The sequence below is a fragment of the Bufo gargarizans genome, chromosome 1 (genome assembly GCF_014858855.1).
Source record: "Bufo gargarizans isolate SCDJY-AF-19 chromosome 1, ASM1485885v1, whole genome shotgun sequence".
NCBI lineage: Eukaryota > Metazoa > Chordata > Amphibia > Anura > Bufonidae > Bufo > Bufo gargarizans.
Window position 1 is genome coordinate 232,852,159 of NC_058080.1, and position 22,529 is coordinate 232,874,687.

Consider the following 22,529-nt stretch of genomic DNA (forward strand, 5'->3'; position numbering starts at 1 on the left):
CATCGTATCCCACACTACTATCTTACTGGCAGAGGGAAGATTTCGTTCAAAAAACTCAGTTAGATCCTCCTTTACATCTGACAGATCAGTTAGGATATTCAGCCAGAAGGGGTTGAACTTCCATTGAGTAGCCCTGCGCGACATGGGCGGCAACATCTGGACGGTCACCACAATCGGTGAATGATCAGAAATCTGTCTCGGTAAGTATCTAATGTCATGCAGTAAATAGCCCATTTCTTCGTTTCCCAGAATGAAATCTATTCTGGACAAGGAACCAAATGTGCTGGAGCGACAGGAGAACCGCCTAATGTCAGGGTACCTCAACCTCCAGAAATCCAGAATGGCTGCTTCCTGTAGTAATCGGCCAAAGGGAGTGAGATCGCTGCTGACCACCTGTGGGGAAACCCAGGATTTATCCATTGATAAGTTAGGTATGTTGTTAAAATCTCCCATCATTAATGTAGGTACATTAGGTCTTTCTGCTATCAAAGCAATCAACTGTTTCATCACCTGTGGGGAATATGGTGGAGGGATATAAACACCAATAATTACACATTCAACTGAATATAGGGAGCCATGCAAATACACATACCTGCCCTCTCTGTCAATTTTCTGGGAGAAACAGGTGAATGCAATAGACCTGTGTATCAAGATGCTCACCCCTCTTGCATAAGCAGAATAGGTGGCATGGAAGCAGTGACCAGCCCATCTCGGTGTAAGAATGCCAGTTTGGTCTGGCAATAAATGGGTCTCTTGGAGACAGCAAATCAAGGGCTGATACTTCCCCACACCATCCAACACTGCCCGCCTTTTGTTTGCTTCTTTAATTCCCCTAACGTTCCAGCTGAAAAAGGTGACCTTACTAGCCATTAGTACAAAACATTTCTCTACAGGTGAATTGGATCCCATTCTGACCTAACCCGGCAACATGATTATACTGCAGCCCCGCTGTGGATAATAGTATATTCCTGCACATCCTGGTTCCTAACTTAGCCCACACCCCAAACATAAGAACACAGACAGACAAAACAAACAACAAAAAAACGAGACAGGAGAGAAAGGAACAATCCCAGTCACTCCTATTTTGAAGTAGTCTAGGCCTCGGTCGTCGGTGTGTCTGACAGGGCCCTGCTCTTGCTCCCAGAGGGACTGCAGGTTTAAAGAAACGTAACCGTGTCAGAACCACCGACTCCTCATTGCGTACTAGACTTTTAGTGGGAAGACGTGGCGAACTCTAAATATCAAAGCTATACAATGCTCCTCAGAATTCACACTACACTAGCATTCCCGCCCCCCGCACCCTCTCTTCGATAGTCCATCTATTATCACATGAACCCGTTAAGGAGATAAAGTATACATGTTCCATCAGTATGAGGCATATTGAAACAATAAACTGCAGATAACTCAACCCCTATCCCTACGCACATGACTGTCTAATCACAGAGGCACAGAATCACGCACACGCATATATTCAGTCATGCAAACCGAACTACTGCAACCGTCCTTCAGCCGTCATCCGCCTGTGGGTCAGCATTTCTCAAACGGTTTTCGTGGCTGTCCACCCATCGGAGGGCCTCTTTAGGGTCTTCAAAGAAGTTGGTTCTGCCCAGAGCAACTATCCGCAGCCGTGCTGGAAACAGCATGGAGTAGGGGACGTTCAGGCTGCGCAGCCGCCTCTTTATATCTATGAACCGCGACCTCCGCTTCTGGACCTCCATAGAGTAGTCTGGAAACAGCGACACCCTCTGACCACCAATGGTTAAATCAGGCTGCTCCCGGGCCTTACGCAGGAGAATGTCTCTATCCTTATAGTGCAGGATTTTCATAAGGACCGGTCTTGGTGGGGCACCCGGTGGTAACGGTCTGGTAGGAACCCTATGGGCCCTTTCTACAGCGAAAAGAGGTGTCAGAGTCTCTCTTCCAAAGGTTTCTCTCGCCCATGTTTCAAAATAATCTGACGGGTTAGAGCCCTCAATCTTCTCCGGTACCCCCACTATGCGCACGTTATTTCTCCGTGACCGATTTTCTAGGTCGTCTTGTTTGGCCATTAGGAGAGCTATTTTTTGAGTATGGTCAGCAGAAGCTCTTTTGAGGGAGGGTACAACATCTTCCATTTCCCCCATCTGCCCCTCCAGGGCAGTTGTGCGGTCTGCCAGGCGTTTTAAATCATGGCGCACTATGGACACATCCTCCTTTATGGAGCCCACCTGCATTCTCAGGGCCGTTAGTGATTTCCCACACTGGGTGATGGCTTTCAGCACATCCTTGAGGGTAGGTTCTTCAATATCAGGCTCCATAGCGTCAGTGTCTTCCGATTCTGTACAGCCTCGCAGTGCTTCGTACCTGTTAGAGCCGCTGGCAGAAACATCATGTACGCTGTTCTCCTCGCCCACACCATTAGATTCGGGTTGAGACGAAGACCTGTCTCGCTTCCCGCTTGATTCAGGCAAGTCCACAAAGTCTGGTGAGTGCGCGAACCTCCCCAGCTTGGCAGCTGCTTCCCACTGAATGTCTTTCGCGCGATCACTGCGCCGCGTCAGGCCCGGCGCCATCCTGCAACTCCCTGCTCGGGCCTTTGGAATCTTTCTTTGGGCCCATTTTAGCTCACAAATTGGCCCGAAAAGTTCCAGCTTCGGGCGAGCAGGCGTCTACAGCACCAGGGCTTCAGTTGTGTTGAATTAAAGTCGGTTTCTGGGGGTTCTAAACAGGATAAATAGTCGAGGTGGTGCGGGAGCTCTGCTCAGCACGTCTGCTCACATCCTCTGCTAGCCACGCCCCACTCTCTGCCGTCTCTAACATTATGTCCTCTCTATCTGAAGCTAAATCTTTCAAAAACGGAACTTCTTGTATTCTCTCTATCTATTAACCTACCTAAACCTGATATCTGCGTCTCGGTGTGCAGCACCGTCATATCACTCCTGGGCAGCACACCTGCTGTCTTGGGGTGACTTGACACTGATCTTTCTTTCACCCCTTATATTCAATCTCTCTCCCACTCATGCCGCCTGCACCTCAAAAACATCTCTAGTATCCGCCCCTTTCTCACTATGGAAACAAGAAAAACTCTCATTGTTGCCCTGATCCACTCCCGCCTTGATTACTGCAACTCACTATTAATTGGCCTCCCCCTCACCAGACTCTCCCCTCTCCAATCTATTCTTAATGCAGCAGCCAGGGTCACCTATGTCAGTCACTGCACTGGCTACCCATACACTATAGAATCCAATTCAAACTGCTCGTCCTCACCCACAAAGCCCTCCACAGTGCTGCACGACCCTACATCTCTGTCTACCACCCTACCCGTGCTCTCCGTTCAGCCAATGACTCTCTCTCCAGACAATTTGCCAGTTTTAAAGGGCTTCTGTCAGCCCACTAAACCCTTTTATTTATTTTTTTCCCGTTAATATTAATCCCTACACTGCAAGCTCCCTGTACATATGCTAAATATTCATTTTCGTTCAGTAGATAGTTAAAAATCAAGTTTTATAATATGTAAATTACCTTGCTACCAGCAAGTAGGGCGGCTACTTGCTGGTAGCAGCCGCATCCTCCTCTCATCATGACGCCCCCTCCGCCGTTTGATTGACAGGGCCAGGGAACGGGTTCGTTCTCTGCTGGCCCTGTTCGAATTCAAAAAATCGCGCCTGCGCCGTACCTTTCTTTAATCGGTGCAGGCGCACTGAGAGGCGGCCTCTCTCCCGGCCGCTCCATCCTCAATGCGCCTGCGCCGGGTGTGGATGTGACGTCATCGGCACAGGCGCACTGAGAGGCGGCCGCTCCATCCTCAATGCGCCTGCGCCGATGACGTCACATCTACACCCGGTGCAGGCGCATTGAGGATGGAGCGGCCGGGAGAGAGGCTGCCTCTCAGTGCGCCTGCACAGATTAAAGAAAGGTACGGCGCAGGCGCGATATTTTGAATTCGAACAGGGCCAGCAGAGAACGAACCCGTTCCCTGGCCCTGTCAATCAAACGGCGGAGGGGGCGTCATTATGAGAGGAGGATGCGGCTGCTACCAGCAAGTAGCCGCCCTACTTGCTGGTAGCAAGGTAATTTACATATTATAAAACTTGATTTTTAACAATATCTACTGAACGAAAATGAATATTTAGCATATGTACAGGGAGCTTGCAGTGTAGGGATTAATATTAACGGGGGGAAAAAAAAAAAAGGGTTTAGTGGGCTGACAGAAGCCCTTTAAGCGTTTGCTAAAAAACACATCTTTTCAGGGTGGCCTATCACCTCCCTTGATCTAACCTCCCATAGCCCATTTATCATTCCCTGAAGCTGAGCCTCTACTGCACCCAGAAGCACTTCGTATATTGGCTCATGTGGCTTTATATCTGCTCCCCTATTCTCCCAGGATGGCTGGACTATCGTACATAACAAGCACTTCTATCTTTTGTACCACTCCTATCCCCTCATAGATTGTAAGCTCTTGCGAGCAGGGCCCTCATTCCTCTTGTTGTAATAATCGACTTGTCTGTTGCTATGTTATTTATGACTGTTTGTACATGAACCCCTGAACTGTAAGGTGCTGCAGAATATGCTGGCCCTATATAAATAAAGATTATTATTGCTATAATCAGCATGCATACATATGTGTGTAAATGTATGACAAAGCTGATGAGCTCCCCCTAGTGGAAGAGTGCAGGGGTTACAAGAAATGTAAAAGAATAGAAAAAGAAACGCATGGTGAAAACACAGTTTACCAACCTAATGAAAATAGAATGCCAAAACTGAAGCAAAAAAAAAAAACTTTGAAAAAATAGGTTTATTACAAAATATTCAAGTCAATATACTACAGTGCACTTTAACAAACACAAAGCCAAGAGTAAAGACTGAACCACCAGCCATTCATCCAATGCAAAGAAATAAAACAGGAGGCAAGACACAACAGGGTAGAAAAAACTAAGCTTTGCCATATTTAAAGGGAAGAACAGGAGTAAAGATTAGTAAATTGATTCATACGTCAACAGTCTCTGTTTCCTCAACAAGTGTTCTTCATCTGGGAGGGACTGTCCCTACTGGTGAAGATACCCCTGACCCTTGATTGACAGGGCTGGACATCTCACCCGGCCCTAACAAACTTGCACCTGTGTCTCTGCTCCGAGCAACGACGCAAGAGCACTGGCTTTGTTCCACAGCAGCGACTGTTCATGCGCAGCTATCTGGAAGAGTAGCAACACACACACAGTTACTGCTCCGGATGCTCTTGGGGCGCTGGTGCGAGATTGCCGATGCCAGGTGAGATGTGCAGCTAGATCAATCAAGCAGCAGGGGGAGCTTCTTCAGCAGCAGCACAGCCCTTTGTGGGTGAAGAACTATTATTGGGGAGATTTACTAATAGCATATTGCTAATGCTAATGTATCACTGTGTACATGTCAAAACACAGCTAATAACACAGATGAGTGGTACAGACATGCTCCGAGTAGTGGCACATTTCAAAGGATCCATTTAAAAGACATGGCATATAACAGAACAATACACGTAACTTTGACGGTCCAGATGCAAATCTTAGGACAGGCCATTCCAAATAGCTTTTTTTTTTGGTTTGCTTTTCTGTATATATCTTCACAGTGTTAAAGGGGTTGTCCACTTTTTTTAATATTGGGATAGGTCAATTTTGGATTGGTGTGGAGCCGACTCCCAGCACCCTCGCTGATTAGCTGTTTGAAGAGAATGCAGCGCTCTTACTAGCGCTGCCTTCTTTTGTTTACCTGCTCACTGTTGCAGACGCAGCAATGAACAGATGTAATTACAACCGCTCCGTCCCCATTCACGTCAATAGGACGGCTCCTTCCTGTTCACTTGAACAATCGCAATTACAGCTGCAGTTGCGACAATGAGCAGGTAGACAGTGAAGAGAAGGCAGCGCTCATACAGCGGGGAGTCGGCACACCGCACATCTGATAATGATGACCTATCCTGAAGATAGGTCATCAATGTAAAAAAAAAAATTAAATAAGGGGACAACCCCATTAATATGTTTTCCGCAACCAGCTTAGTAAAGGCTCGTCTTCCTCATGATCCGAAGAAATTCCTGTTCATTAATTTCCCCATCTCCATCACGATCGGCTTCGTCAATCATTTCCTAATTAAAACAAAATGATGACATTTGTGAAAACCTGGACAACAATAGTCAGCACGATGAAGCATAGCCTTGTATGATGCCTACACTCAGAACATTGTGTATTTCGTAGCTTATAAATTACCAGTGTGATGAGCTCATTTGTAGTCCCAGGTTAAAAAAAAGATTACATAAAAGAAATGTCAAAGGGGTTGTCTCATTTCGAGACAATAACCCGCAGTAAGTGCCGGCCTGGCGTGGCGCTCCACTGTGTTCGTAATGCCCAATATGGAAACGGCTTGCTGTGCTATGCTGTCTACACAGCAGCCACTCACTGCTATGGAAGTTACGGCAACAGCGACACACCAGCCGCTCAGCCATCTCCATAAGGCCTTATGCACACAATCGTATTTTCAATCTGCATCCAAGCCGCATTTTTTGCGAATCGAATGCAGACCCATTAATTCCCATAGGGCCACAAAAAAAAAAAAAAAATGCAGACAGCACACAGATGTTTTCCATGTGCTGTGCCGTAAATGATAGAACATGTCCGTTTGTGGCCAGCTAAAAGTGCGGGATGCCGGCGGACTGCATCCGTATTTTGCGATTTACAGAATGCAAAACGGATATGAACATGTGCTGGAGCCCTAACTCTGGCTCCGTGGGCCAGCGCTTTCTGTGGGTTATTCCCACCTTGGCCAGGAAAGTGTGAGATGGGACAACCCTGAGGGAAATTACATTTAAACATGCCCACTAGGTTTTTCAGGCGGTAGATTTTCTGCATGTTTCTAAAGCAAAATCATTAAGGAATCTTGCAGAGAACACGAAAGGCAATTTCCTGCTGATCTCTTTCTGTAGGTGAAGCTCTATAAAAAGGGTCAGGGCTCAGGGTCTCTGTTCTCCTGACTTTTAGTAGTCAGACAAGAAGAAATCCATGGGAACCATTAACAAGTTCTAGGCCTATTGCCGAACTGGCCCCTACACTTCCCCAACCTCAAATCAAAAGAATTCAAATTCACAAATCTACTGGTTGCTACTGCTTACCCACCCATAAAGGGGTAATTCAGCTACCCCCACCAATCTAATAGTCATCCCCTATACCAGTGATGGCTAACCTTGGCACTCCAGCATGCTCCATTTATTTCTATAGAGTTCTGAGAGCAGCCAAGCAAGCGGGGCATCTTGGGAGTTGTAGTTTTACCACAGCTGGAGTGCCAAGGTTAGCCATCACTGCCCTATACTGACAAGTCTGTTTTAGAAACCACTCATATTCCCCATAACAGTTCTGGAGCATCTTTTATTATAACTGTGCTGTTCCACTCCTCCGTTATTCCTGCTAGAAATGTATGAATAAATTCAATTGCTATTATGCAGCTGAACAGAAAGAGAATGGAACAGGCCCGGTTGGGACCCAAGAGCCCGCAGCCTGTGTGAGTGCATCTGCGGAGCGAGGGGCAGGAGACTACGGTGTCTTCCACAGGACAGTACGAAGGACTGATTTTCCTAGAATACCCCTTTAATGGGTTAAATAAACAGTTGCAAGAAATGTTTAAACTACAAGATCATCATCAGCAGTGAGCAGGTTACATAGTTGATACAGTTGAAAAAAAAAGGGTCGCGAATCCCAGAAGTAATTGAGACTCAGATTTCTACACATTTCATAAGCATTAATGTTGTTTACTTTTAAGAATTCATCTAAACCCTTTTTAAAACTGTCCATTGTTCCTGCTGTGACCACGTCCTGAGGAAGTCTATTCCACAGATTCACAGTTCTTACAGTAAAGAAGCTTTGACACTTCTGGAGACTGAATTTTTTCTTCTCCAGTCGGAGGCAGTGCCCCCTTGTCTTTTGAGGGCATTTTACGTAAAACAATTTTTCACCATATTTTACGTATGGCCCATTTATATATTTGTATAGGTTAATCATGTTCCCCCTTAGATGTCTCTTCTCAAAACTAAATAAATGTAATTATTTTAATCTTTCTTCATAACCAAGACCCTCCATGCCTCTTAGTTTAGTTGCTCTCCTCTGTACCTTTTCCAGCTCCAGGGCATCCTTTCTACGGACTGGTGCCCAGAACTGAACTGCATATTCCACATGAGGCCGCACCAACGCTTTGTGAAGGAGTAATATTACATCCCTGCCCCGCGAGTCCATGCCTCGTTTGATGCTATTTAATGTTATTTGATCTACAATCTACAAGGATTCAAGTTGATACTGAGGCTTGCGTTACTGAATTTCCAGCATATATTTGTGGACGTTCTATTAGTAGCTTACTACAGAAGAAGGGTCTGTGGGATTCCAGTTACCAGTGCATTGTGGGAGCTCAGGTGACAGTAATACAATTACATAAGCTGCTAGATCACACATTAGACAGCAGAATGGAGCTACAAAAAAATAAACATAATAATACAGCAGAACATTCAAGCAGATTTCAGAAAGTATTAACTTCAGTTTTCTGGCGTAAATATATAGAACAATAGAGGGGAAGATTTAATCCCGTCTAAGGTTTAGATCAGGGATGCTCAACCTGCACACTCCAGCTGTTGCAAAACTACAACTCCCAGCATGAACTAATAGCTGTAGGCTGTCCAGGTATACCGGGAGTTGAAGTTTGCCTCAGTGTCATTTCAACAAACTTTGCATAAACCAATAGTACAGGAGAAACATTATAATGTATCTTTTTTTTTTTTTTTTTTTTAAAGCCTCTCTCTCCCTCTAGCAGCAAGAGGAGAATCACAGTAGTATATACAATATACCAATGGTTACACAGAACAGTGTCTAACGTCTTTGTGTTTGTTAGTTTTGCACATATTGGGCCTCATTTATAAAAAAAAAAATTAAGCAATGAAAAACGCACTTTGAGGGTCATTTACTATGATCTCCTATGCCTCTGGCGTAAAAATGACGCAAACCCCTGGTTTGGGACCTTTTAAGCACCACTAGCTGCGTTTCTACACCACCCTCACTTTCTGAAAAAGGGGGAATGGTAAACGAAGCTGATTCTAACTATAGTTATCTATGTAGTCCTTGCCGGGACCTGTATCCACAATAACGTAGAAATACATTTCTTGGCATGGGGTATTAGCCATACCCGAAGTGTGGACACTCTGCATGTCTCCAATATCGGAGCATACAGTGGGTGGAATTTATCACTCCCTCCACGTCAGTTTTCTGCCATAAAGAAAGTCAGTCATTGCATGCTTTCCGCATCAGTGCGTCGGCTCCGCAAAAAAAATAAAAAAAACCGCAATTAGACTTACCGGTAATTCCGTTTCCTTGAATCCACCATGACGGCCCACATTGAGATTGACCCTTGACCTCTGTAGGGGCAGGAACACATAGAGAGTTTAAGAACCCCCCACCCCTCCACCTCCTCAGTGCTTCACAATTACCCGAAAAGGTGGAACAAACGTAAAAGGATATTGATCCATACCCTTAAACTCCTGCATGAATATGCAACATAAATCCAAAAAATCTTTTTTTTTTTTTTTTTTTATATTTTATATATATGTTTTTTTTTTTTTTTTTTTTTTTTTAGGGACGGGGAATAGTATGGGCCGTCATGGTGGATTCAAGGAAACGGAATTACCGGTAAGTCTAATTGCGGTTTTTCCATTTCATCCACCATGACGGCCCACATTGAGACATATCAGATAACTAAATGGGTGGGGATATCGCCTGTAGAACCTTCCGGCCGAAAAGAGCTTCATTTGCGTCCGGAAGATTAAGACGATAGTGTCTTACGAAAGTATTAGCACTAGACCAGGTTGCGGCTTTACAAATCTGGTCCAGCGAGACCCCTCCTTTCTCGGCCCAAGAGGAGGATGTGGCCCTAGTAGAATGGGCTTTAACATTACCAGGACAGGGTTTGTTCTGGATCTTGTAGCAACATTCAATAGTGGATTTGATCCATCTAGCTATGGAAGACCTGGCTAACTTCTTTCCTTTATTCTTCCCTGAAAACTGAATAAGGAGATTGTCGTCCACCCTAAAATCTCTGGTAGAATCCAGGTAACGGATAACTATGTCCCTGACGTCCAGGAGATGTAACCTATCACTAGACCCTGCCTGATCGGACCTAGGGATAGAGGGTAGGAAGATCTCCTGCTCTAGATGGAAAGGAGAGACTACTTTGGGGAGAAAGCCTGGGTCGAGAGTTAAACGGATGTGATCCTTGTTAATTTGGAGGTAGGGCTCTCTACATGATAAAGCCTGGATCTCCCCGATGCGTCTGGCTGAGGTGATGGCGATCAGAAAGGCAGTCTTAAAGGAAAGGTGTTTTAGAGAGATCTCCGATGAAGGTGCAAAAGGAGGTTTTGTTAAGCCCTCTAGTACGGTGTTAAGATCCCAGGTCGGAATTCTGGATCTCAGGGAGGGTCTCAACCTAGCAACCGCTCTGAAGAACCTCCTGATCCATCTGTGGTTGGCCAGGCTACAGTCATAGAAGGAGCTTAGGGCAGAAATTTGGACCTTCAAAGTACTAGGTCTAAGGCCTAACTCAAGGCCGCACTGTAGAAAGTCCAAAATTCTGTTGATGGGAGGAGAGGTGGTGTCTGGGCGCTCAACTCCTAACCAGGAACAGTATTTCTTCCAGATCTTGAGGTAGATGGAGGAGGTCACCTTTTTCCTACTTGCCCTCAGAGTACATATCACCTTTTCCGAAAGTCCTCTGCTTCTTAGTGTCTCGCTCTCAGGATCCAGGCTGACAGCCTGAACATGCCTGGGTCTGGGTGAAGAAGAGGGCCCTGGACTAGAATGTCCCTCTGGAAGGGAATCTCCCACGGATCCTCCAGCGATAGCTGTCTTAGGGTGGAGAACCAACTTCTCTTTGGCCATAGAGGGGCTATCAGGATGAGAGTAGTCGGTTCCTCCAGAAGCTTCTGGACAATCCGAGGTAACAGTGGTATTGGGGGAAAGGCGTAGGCTAGTCTCCAATTCCAATGTATTGATAGAGCATCTATTGCCCATGGATTGTCTCCTGGGTTTAGGGAGCAGAAACAGTCTACCTGCGCATTTTTCCTGGTGGCGAATAGGTCTACCTCTGGACAGCCCCACCTTTCTGAGATCTTTTGGAAGATCTTCCTGTTCAGAGACCATTCTCCTGGGTCTACTGTCTCTCTGCTCAGAAAGTCTGCTACTGTGTTTTCGCAGCCCTTTAGGTGGATGGCGGACAGAGATAAAGTGTTTACTTCTGCCCAGGAGAAAATTCTTTTTGCTATCTCGCCAAGAGGCCGTGATCTTGTTCCCCCCTGGTGACGCAGATAGGCCACCGTTGTGGTGTTGTCTGACATTACTCTTAGATGTTGTCCTTTTAGAAGGCACTCTCCTTTTAGTAAAGCTTCCAGGACTGCGTAAAGCTCTCGGTAGTTGGAAGATCTGTCTCTTATTTCGGCAGGCCAGGTACCCTGTAGAAGATGATCTCCTATCTTTGCTCCCCAGCCTCCGAGGCTTGCGTCCGTAATTACCTGAATGACGGGATGATTCCGCCACTGAAGGCCCCCTAGCAGCCTTCTTTTTACTTTCCACCAGTCCAAATCTGTTTTTACAGACTGAGGGATACGAAAGACCCTGTCCAGGCTTAACTGTTTTCCGTCCCAGATAGTTAGGATCCAATTTTGGATTATTCTTGTGTGGCTTTGGCACCAAGCCACCGAGGGGATGCAGGCCGTTAGGCTTCCTAGGAGACTCATGGCCTTTCTGATGGAGCAGTTGCGAGCCTTCTGGAATGTTCTGACTTTCTCTATCAGGGCAGTAGCTTTGTCCTGAGGGAGGAAGGTCATCAGCCGAGACGAATCTAATTCCACGCCCAGGAACTTTATTCTTGTGGACGGGGTTAGGGTGGATTTTTTTATATTTATAATCCATCCGAGGCTCCTTAAGAGTTCCGAGAATCTTTGGGTTGCCGAAAGGTTTTCGGATTCTGTCTTGCCCAGGATTAAGAAGTCGTCGAGATAAGGTATAATTGTGATTCCTTCTTGACGAAGGCAGGCCACCATCTCTACTACGATCTTTGTGAAGACCCTGGGGGCCGAGGAAATACCAAAAGGGAGGGCGACATACTGGAAGTGATGTATAGACCTGTCTGGACCTCTTAGAGCGAACCTTAAATACTTTTGGGAAAGATGATGGATGGGGACGTGGTAGTAAGCGTCCTTCAGATCGATTGACGACATGAATGCTCCTTTTGGGATCAGAGGGATTGTGGATGGGATGGTCTCCATCCTGAACCTCCTGTATAAGATAGACCTGTTTAGGGGTTTTAAGTTTATTATCGTGCGAAAGGATTGATCTGGTTTTTTTACTAAAAAAAGACTGGAATAGAATCCTCTTCTTTCCTCTGGTATAGGAACCTTTCGTATTACCCCTAGCTCTAAGAGGTCTTGGACGCCCTGCCAGATTTTCGGGAGATCTGATCTGCTCTGAGATGTGATGCAGTATCTTTTTGGGGGGACTGATGTGAACTCTATCCTGTAGCCCTGGGAGATTATATTTAGCACCCAGGGATTTGAAGTTACCCGACTCCAGGAGGATAGAAAACCCATCAGTCGCCCCCCTACCCTGGCGTCATTGCTGCTTCGGTTGCCTATTCTGGGGATTGAGGATAAAGCCTCTTCCTCTCCCCCCTTTTGGATAACTCCATCGGCCAGACTTCCCTTTCCCCCTGTAGGATCTCTGCTGGGGTTGGTACTGCCGAAAGGGCTTCTTCTTTGGTTCTTTGTCCTCTGGAAAACCCTTCTTCTTGTCTGCTGCGCCCTCTAGGATTTTATCCAGAGTGGGGCCGAAGACAAATTCCCCTGAAAAGGGGATAGAACAAAGCTTGGCCTTGGATGCCTTGTCTCCGGACCAGGCTTTCATCCATAAAGCCCGACGGGCAGCATTAGAAAGGGCAGCATCCTTGGCGGAAAATCTGATTGACTCTGCCGATGCATCGGCTAAAAATGCCGTGGCGGAGCGGAGAAGGGGGAGAGATTCCCTGATCTCTTCTCTTGGAGTCTTGTTCTTCAGATGTTCGTCTAGTTCTCCAAGCCATATATACATTGCTCTGGCAACGGATGTGGCGGAGATGTTAGTTTTTACCCCAAACATCGCCGCTTCCCAGGATTTCTTAAGAAGGCCATCTGCCTTTCTATCCATAGGATCACTTAGCTGAGAGGAATCCTCAAAGGGTAGGGCGGTCTTTTTTGCTACCTTGGATACTTGCAAGTCGACCTTAGGCGTCTGGTTATATATTTTACTTTCAGACGGGTCAAAGCAGAGCCTATTCCTGAATTCTTTAGGAACGCCAAGTCTCTTCTCTGGATCCGACCATTCCTCTAATATCATCTCCTTTATATTTTCATTGATGGGGAAAACAATAGGAGACCTAGCTCTAAGGCCCCCAAACATCTCATCCTGAACCGTACGGGGTTTAGGAATATCTTCAATACCCATGGTGGACCTGACTGCTCGGAGCAGCTCTTCCATTTCTTTAGCGGAAAAGAAGTATCTTTTATCCTCCTCCAGAATCTCTCCGTCCGACAAGGGTTCCTCGTTAGGAAATTGTCTGGATGAGGCAGAGGCCACTTCAACCTCTTCACCCTCAGAGGAAGAAATAACGGATATTTTACGCTTCTTAGAAGGGATGGGGTCGCTGGCAGGAGTAGATAAGGAGGCTAAAGAGGACTTAATCTCATCAGAAATAAAGGACTTCATCTCCGAGAGTATATCTGGTTGCTCCGCTTTCCAAATCTCCGAAGTGCAAGGTTTGCATAGTCGCTTTTTATAATTTTCGGGGAGACGCTTGGAACAAGCACAGCATTTTAAGGGCTTTGTTTTAGATTTTAATTCCTTGCTGCCCTGCAGAAGGAAGCAACCAGATAACCCAGCATCAGTAATTCAGATTTACAAGAACTGAAATATATACCCCCCCGAAGGGGACTCACTGTGCTGGAGGCAGAAGGATCGGGACCTTCCTGGCGGGGAGCAGGTGTCTCAGACATCGCGGTGTGACAGGAGAGGTGCTGAGAGGAACCGTGGTCTTCTTTTTAAATTTCCCGGCGTCTGACGTCATCAAGCTGCGCCCTGCATGACGGCGAAGGCCTGCGCCGCACTAGCCTACTAAGAGAGGCGTGCGTCGCCCGGCCCGCCCATAGAGACGCTCCATGCGTCGCACCTGCTCCCCCTGCCGGACGCTGGAGCTCGGTCCTCCGGAAGGAAAAGGACGCCGAGCGCCGCGCGTGCTGAGAAGCCGGCACCTTCGACTGCGTCCACAAGGAGGGAAGGAAGTCAGAAGGTATGGGGAGGACCACAGGCCTCGGCATAAGCCAAGACGAGGGTCCTCGATGCTCCTAGCTGGCCAGCCTTGGCCCCTGCCGCGGGAGGCCAGCTGGAGAACCTGTAAGAAAGATACGGTTATTTCATCCTCCATGAAGGAGGAACTCTCCACGTGTTGGCCCCTGTAGGGGCAGGAAAGCACTGAGGAGGTGGAGGGGTGGGGGGTTCTTAAACTCTCTATGTGTTCCTGCCCCTACAGAGGTCAAGGGTCAATCTCAATGTGGGCCGTCATGGTGGATGAAATGGAAAAAATAAAAATAGAACTTATACTTGTACTCAAAGTCAAGTCAAAGGGTCCGCAACAAAATGCAGCATGCACACGGACGCATTCCCATTTGTGAATCCGTGGTTTGGCGGACTGCAAAATGGACATGGTTGTCTGCATAAAGCCTTACAGCTGGGCACTGCCTAGTTGTGACTGCTGACAACCTGTTGTTGGGACATTTGTCTGCTATTTAGAGAAACCCCAGGCCAACCAGTGGAACACTTTCACTTATGAAAAACTATTTTAGGGTACTTTCACACTTGCGTTTTTCTTTTCCGGCATAGCCTTCCGTCACAGGGGCTCTATACCGGAAAAGAACTGATCAGGCATATCCCCATGCATTCTGAATGGAGAGTAATCCGTTCAGGATGCCTCAGGATGTCTTCAGTTCAGTCTTTTTGACTGATCAGGACAGAGATAATACCGCAGCATGCTACGGTTTTATCTCCGGCAAAAAACAAAAACTGAAAACTTGCCCGAATGCCGGCAATTTTTTCCCATAGGAATGTATTAGTGCCGGATCCGTCCTTATGTGCAGACCGAAAAAAAGGTGAAAAAAATAAATAAATGCCGATTCCGTTTTGCCGGATGACACCGGAAAGACGGATGCGGCATTTCAATGCCATCAGTTGGCATACGTTTTGCCGGTGACGGAACTGCTTGCCGGATCACTCTGCGGCAAGTGTGAAGTAGCCTTACTGACAGGTAGACTTTAAATTATAATTTTTTTATTATTATGGTGCCATAACATACCTGTAATTCTTCATCTGTCAGGTTTTCCCCTAATTCCTTGGCAACCCTCTTTAGGTTTTTGAAGGAGATCTTTCCCGTGCCGTCATCGTCAAATAATCGGAAAGCTTTCATGATTTCTTCTTTAGAGTCTTTCTCACTCTAGTGGTAAATAAAGCAATGCAAGATTGGAGAAACAAGTTGTGCCAGCATCTTATAACAGAGAATGAAGCCAACGTGAGGAGATTTATGATGGGTGGAATTCTTCAAGGCAGCTTGGATTGGGTCTGCTTTGGTGTTGTTTGTGCCAAATGTGTCAGATGGCACATGTTGCCTGATAAAGGTTATATTTAAAGATTCAACAAATTTATCTAAAGATGTTACTCCAGTTTATACGCCACCCTCCTACTGGAGTGATTTTTTGCGAAATTTTAACAAAGTCACATTTGATCAATCTAGCTTATGCCCATTTGCCTACCTAACCATCCCCCCTCCTTCCCACCTACTTTTTTTTTTAAAAGTGGTGATAGAGTGTAAAATCACAAAAGCATCAACATTTTTGTGCAAACATTGTGTGCACAAAAAAACTGAGAAAACCACCATACGGGGCTTCATAAATTGCCCCCAGTGTCTCCCACTTACCATCTTAAGCGTCATTAGAGATAAGAAATCCTCAAAGTCAATGGTACCAGAACCGTCTTTATCAATGTCAGCGATCATTTTTTTCATTTCTTCTTTCTTTGGCTCGAAACCCAAGGCACGCATGGCTACCTGCATGAAGACAAGCAAAAAAGTATTCAATGCATCTATGGTAGTACATCATAAGAGCACACCAATGCCTCTCTAAACAGCGGTAGTATGAGCACCAAGCTTCACTGAAGAGAGTGCTGCCAATGTGTTGGGAAGGAAGGAACAGTATATATTTTATAGTAGGTCCATCCCCTTCTACTGCCCAAGTCTGAGAAAAAGGATGGGGCTTAGCCTCCTTGCTACAGCGGACAGTCTTTCCATCATTAAAGGGATTAAAGCCGAGTGCTGGTAGACATGCATGCTCGACCACTCTCCCCAGAGCCAGGGCTCCGTATAGCGATAATAGAAATAGCTATCTGCTGCTCGTCTAGGAAGGAGCAGATCCCCTGAAGTACCATGGCTCTATAGCTCAGAAGACTCCACTCACTTTGTCAGGACTGTAAAACTGGATAGAACTGTAAGAAAGGACTATATTGTCAGCTGCCAGAGGGGGGAGGAGTATCACAGCAGCACCAAGAAAGACACATGAAAGCAAAAGATTATAAAAACTGTATTTGTTATGCTAGAAACTGCCTGTCAGGACTTCTAGTATGAAAATAATTCATGAGAATCCGTTTAAAGGGGTTCTCCAAGAGTAAAAAAATAAAATATGAAAAAAGTACTTAAATATTATTGTATAATAAATATATTCACAAGAACCTTTCATTACTTAGAATATCTTGTTTTGTCTAGGGAGCAATCATTAGGAGAAATAAAATGGCTGCTGTCCTATCAGTTCACACAAAACCTGTCCTAATCACACAGCAGGACAAGTTACTTCACATCATTGAGCTAAAGAGCTGCCTCGTCCTCCTCTCTGCTTGTCAGGAATCATGACCCTGAATACAGGTGAATCTCTGTGGGAATGGAGATGAGAAGACATGAGAGGAGGGTGAGGTGTGGATAATGAGCAGCAGCACTTGTATGCCGTCTCCATTACCACAGTCTGTCCTGTTCATCCTCTCTGTACTTCATGTCTCCTCATGAACTAAATTCCCCAGAGATTCAGCTAAATTTCTTATCTGAATTCAGGATCATAATCCCTGACAAGTAGAGAGGAGGGGGAGGAGGTAGCTCTTTATCTCAGTGTTGTTAAGTAACTTGTCCTTATGTGTGATTGGGACAGAGGCCATTTTGTTTACCCTGATGATTGCTCCCCAGACAAAACGAGCCATTTAAAAAAATGTGGAGGCGAGCACAAATTCTCTGTGGCTTTTCACAACTTCTGATCAGCTGTTTGAAAAAGCTGCGGTGCGTCAGGAGGATGCAGATTTGTGGCAGTGCCGGATGTCAGACCCCCATGATCTGATAGTGAAGACCTATCCTGTGGATAACTCAATTTCCCACTCGGAAGGCCCTTTAAATAAATAAATGACCCTGGTAGAACTCTACATAAGAAAAGACTTCTCAGCAGGTACATAAATACAACTGAACTCCAATCTATAAACTACACTGCAGGTAAAATGGTTCTCCTCGTCTTAAGCGTCAGGTAAAGGTATGTTACATTTCAGAACCCACCTTCAGTTCCTTAACATCTATAGTACCAGACCCATCTGTGTCAAACAAATCAAATGCTTCTCGGATCTCTTGCTTTTGCTCTTCCGTTAATTCAGGTTTTGCGCCGGTTTTCTTACGCTGGGCAAGACCAGGTTTTCTCATTACAGATGCCTAATAAGCAATAGAAAAATGAGGAATTTAGTTTAGTTACTCCGATTGGTCATCATAGATACAGTATGTCTGCAGCAAAGAAAAAAAAAACGTGGTATGAAGTTCCAGACATGGATATAAATTATTACAATGCACCAGTGAGTGAAGAGTCCATGTGAGGCCTCATGCACACGGCCGTTGTTTGGCTGTTCCGTGCTTTCGGTCCCCAATGCACGGGCACTATCTGTGCGCCTGCCGTGACGAATACAGGCCCATTCAACTTGAATGGGTCCGTGATCCGTCCGCACAGCAAAAAAATAAAAAATTAAAAATAGAACATGTTCTATTCTTTGCAGTACGGAGGCACGGAGAGAAACCCCACGGAAGCACTCAGTAGTGCTTCAGTGCCTCCGTTCCGCACCGACCTTCTGGATTGTGGACCTATTGAAGTAAATTGTTCCGCATCCATGATGCGGGGAGGACCCGGCCGGGCAACAGCTGTGTGCCTTAAAGTGGTTGTCTCACTTCAGTAAGTGGCATTTATCATGTACAGTAGAGAAAGCTAATACAAGGCACTTACTAATGTTATTGTGATTGTCCATATTGCTTCCTGGATTCATTTTGCATCACATTATACACTGCTTGTTTCCATGGTTACAGACCACCCTGCAATCCATCAGTGGTGGACATGCTTGCACAATATAGGATAAAGCACCAGCCTATGTGCGCTCCCATGGCCCCGGCCACCAGAGAGGCTGACGCTATTTCCTATAGTGTGCAGACACGGCCACCACTGATGGATTGCAGGGTGGTCTGTAACCATGGAAACGAGCAGTGTATAATGTGATAGAAAAATGAATACAGCCAACAAAGGAAGCAATATGGCCAATCACAATACATTAGTAAGTGCCTTGTAGTAACTATCTCTACATGATAAATGTAATTTGCTGAAGTGAGACATCCCCTTTAAAGGGAGCCTGTCACCTCCAAAAATCAACTTCAAAGTAAGCATACTGCCATGTAGAGTTGGAGCCCTAAAACATAACCATACCTTTCTTGTGAAAATCTGGTCCTCTAACCCTTGTGGGCGGGGCCATTCCATTGGTTGTACCGGGGTTCCCCTGCGTTACCGCCATCAGCTCTAAAATCTTAGGGACAATCAAAGAACCGGGGCAGATTCATGTTTCAAATGACGCGCATTTAACACCTTGTTTGCATAAAAATAGTGGATTGAATTTTCACAAGAAATGTATGGTTACGTTTTGGGACACCCAAGAATGCATCAGTTTGCCTCCGTTCAGTCTCCATTCCGATTTGGAGGCGGACACCAAAACGCTGCTTGCAGAGTTTTGGTGTCCGTCTCACGAAACTGAGCCAAACGGATCCGTCCTGGCACACAATGTAAATCAATGGGAACGGATCCGTTTTCTCTGACACAATAGAAAACTGATCCGTCTCCCACTGTCTTTCAGTGGAGTTCATGACAGATTCGTCTTGGCTATGTTAAAGATAATACAAACGGATCAGTTCATGATGGATGCATGCGGTTATATTATTGTAACGGATCCGTTTTTGCAGATCCGTGACGGAACCGCCCAAAACGCGAGTGTGAAAGTAGCCTCAGCTATAATAGCCTGTCTACATTCAGTGCGCTGCTTGTGCTGTTCATAGCACCCGCTGCGCTAATGAATAGCAGGAAAAGTCTAAGGCATATTGGTACACCTTAGACTTTTTCCAGGGCATGGGTGCCCACAGAGAGGGCTCCGAGTGCCACCGGTTCGCCACCACTGGTCTAGACCATGCTACATCACGTTCATACGTCACATGGCCCAGGCACAGCTCAGCCCCATAAAAGTGAATGGGGCTCAGCTGTGATATCAAGCACAGCCGCTATACAATGTACGGCGCTGTGCTTGGTGAGCATGGAGAAAGGCGCTACTGCAAGCATCCTTCTCAAACAGCTGATCGGCAGGGGTCCCAGGTGTCAGACCCCCACTTCAGATACTGATGACCTATCCTGAGGATAGCTCATCAGTATAAAAGTCTTGGAAAACCCCTTTAAGGGTCCATTCACACGTCCGTTGTTTCTTTCCGGATCCGTGCCGTTTTTTGCGGAACGGATGCGGACCAGTTGCGTACCCATTTATTTTCAATGGGTCCTGAAAAAATTCGGACAGCTCAATGTGTGCTGTCCGTTTCCGTTGTTCCGCATGTCCGATAAAATATAAAACTTGTCCTATTATCCGCAAAAATCGGTTCTTGGTACAATACAAAGTCAATGGATCCGCAAAAAACGGATGACATACGGAAACATTTTTAGGAACAACGGATCCGCAAAAAACGGACCAAAATTTGGGATATAGAAAAATACTGACGTGTGAATGGACCCCAAGACTGTCTTTTGAGTGCAGCTACATGGGCCATAGACACAATGGACAGGACAACACCATTATATTGCCATAATGTGCACCCATAAACTGTGTTTTAATAGATCCCACAATCCTAATCCAGCACATTTCTAAATCAGTCCAAGTCAATAATGCACCTGGCAAATAGTTCTTCAATAGTGTTGAGCGAACTTGTGTTTTAAGTTCGGCATCTAAAGTTCAGGTTATCGAAGAATCGCGTTATGGATTCCGCTACCACGGACCATTCTTCGGATTCTTCGATAACCCGAACCATAGACGCTGAGCTTAAAACACAAGTTCTCTCAACACTATTCTTCAAGTATCCCTGCGTATTGTAAGGCACAACAACCTCACCAATTACAATGGCAGGCTAAATGGGACTTGTACAATCTGGTAGTCGTCATCTGGAGTTCATCCATCCTATAGTCATACATTCAGAGGGCCCTGAAGCCTCCCTACACAGCACACTTATCACCCAGGCTGAAAGCCTCAGTCCAGCAGGCGCTGTACATGAATTTAGGTTTGGAAATCTCATAGCTGGTATCATAAATGGCATTACCGTCAGGCCCGTCTCCAGTCTGAAAACAGGGTATGTTGGCTGGAGTGGTGGAAACAAACGTCGAGGCAGTACTGGACTGGAAGGACTAAGCACAGACGAGGAGGATCCCATACTGATTCACTACTCGCCTGGAGTGACTGATAGATACGGAAGCAGTGCGCTGGCTCCCCTCATCCCCTGAGGTTTGTAGGATCATGGTGACATCAGTCATTATGTCGGCGCAGTGCACATGGAAAGGGGGTCCACCAATATTTTGGTTTCCTTTTCGGATGCCCACCTCATTAACAATATATACTTTACAGTGACGTCTCTTACCTTCTAGAAAAGGGCCAGACCGCGTGTGTAAGGGGTGCAGAACAGATCCAGAGTGAAGCATTTGGCCGACATCTACCTCGGTTGTATGGTCATCTTTCAGGTCCTATTACACAGCACGATTTTCTGGCCAATTATTTGGAACAAGTATTCATAATTGGTCCATATAATCGAGCAGATGAGCAGCCAATGAATGAGAATATGGTCGTTCGTGGACTTTAGGATGAGATGCCCAATTATCGGCAGCACGGGGCGGGTCCTAGACCACGTGACCAATGAAAAGCTGGGAGAAAGCTGTGGCACTACTGCGAGTGGCACTGCCTCCTCATACAGCTGATCGGCGGGGGTCTCGAGTGTCAGACCCCCACCGAACAGATAGTGATGACCTATATATAGAGGAAAAAACCCTCATCTGACCTCCAAACCAAAATAAATACCGCTGGGAATATGCATAAAATAAAGAAGAAGAAAAAAGCAGCTCTGTCCCAGGACTGAGGGTTCCTTCCTCACAGCTTCCGGCGCCCCCACAAGTGTGACATCGGGTCCATGGTGACGTGTCCCCAACCAGCACGTTATACCACTTAGGGTCACACCACCGCAGAGGCCATGGTGCACCAGACCACATTACACTGATTCTACAAGGAAAGAGGATTCTTTTGGTTTGGGGGTCAGACTACTCTTGACTCCACTAACACATTGTCACAACTGCATCTGTAAAGACATTTGGCATGGACAGGTTTTCAGCCTCATTCACTAACAGCAAGCAGAGGTCATGAAAACAGTAAAGGGATGGGGGACAGATATGCGCCATTCTGGGTGTATTGGACGTGCCCCAGATGCCTGATGGGTGGTCTTATGGCTGGACCCCCACTTATCAGCCTCTCAAAATGACACAACAGGTCTACAGTAGGAGCTGCCCCCCTATGTCAGATACAGCGCACACGACCACCTACCATTTCCTGGAGAGCCGTATGACGCCGTGCACACCGGGAGAAGTCCTGGAGCGCGTCTGTTACTGGGTAACGGATCTGCAGAGCTACCTCTCCCCCGGGAGCCGCCCAGTCCCTCGCATTGATGCCTGGAAGAACCCGCCCACAGTCACCTCAGTGTCAGGACGGCGCCTGCAATGCCCGCCATTCAGCAGAACGTTGCCAAAACAGACGCTAATGAGAGCGTTTCCATGGCAACGCCACGCCCTCTCCATAGCCTCCAGAAACCCCGCCCTTCACCCCCAGGTTGTTACCAACCGGCAGGTATTATGTAGAAGGGTCCTGAGGGATACTATGCGCAAGCGCAGTCATTAACGAGGCACCACGTTTAGCACAAGCGCAAGGATCTGAGGCGCACAGTAATAACATTACAGCAATCTGATTGGACACCGCAATCACTTCCGGTTCACCAGTGACGCCAGCTAGAGATAACCAATTAGGAC

The 22,529-nt window shown here is 46.3% G+C and overlaps 1 protein-coding gene across 1 annotated transcript; it reads right to left on the bottom strand.

Moving 5' to 3' along the window:
- Window positions 1–4,768: 4,768 nt before the first annotated feature.
- On the bottom strand, window positions 4,769–22,453 carry LOC122943995 (caltractin). The gene is made up of 5 exons (XM_044302187.1): window positions 22,051–22,453; window positions 17,690–17,839; window positions 16,025–16,153; window positions 15,407–15,544; window positions 4,769–6,095 (listed from the first exon to the last, which is right to left on the bottom strand). The coding sequence occupies exons 1-5, from the start codon at window positions 22,051–22,053 to the stop codon at window positions 6,006–6,008; spliced, it is 510 nt and encodes a 169-aa protein (XP_044158122.1). The 5' UTR covers window positions 22,054–22,453; the 3' UTR covers window positions 4,769–6,005.
- Window positions 22,454–22,529: the final 76 nt, after the last annotated feature.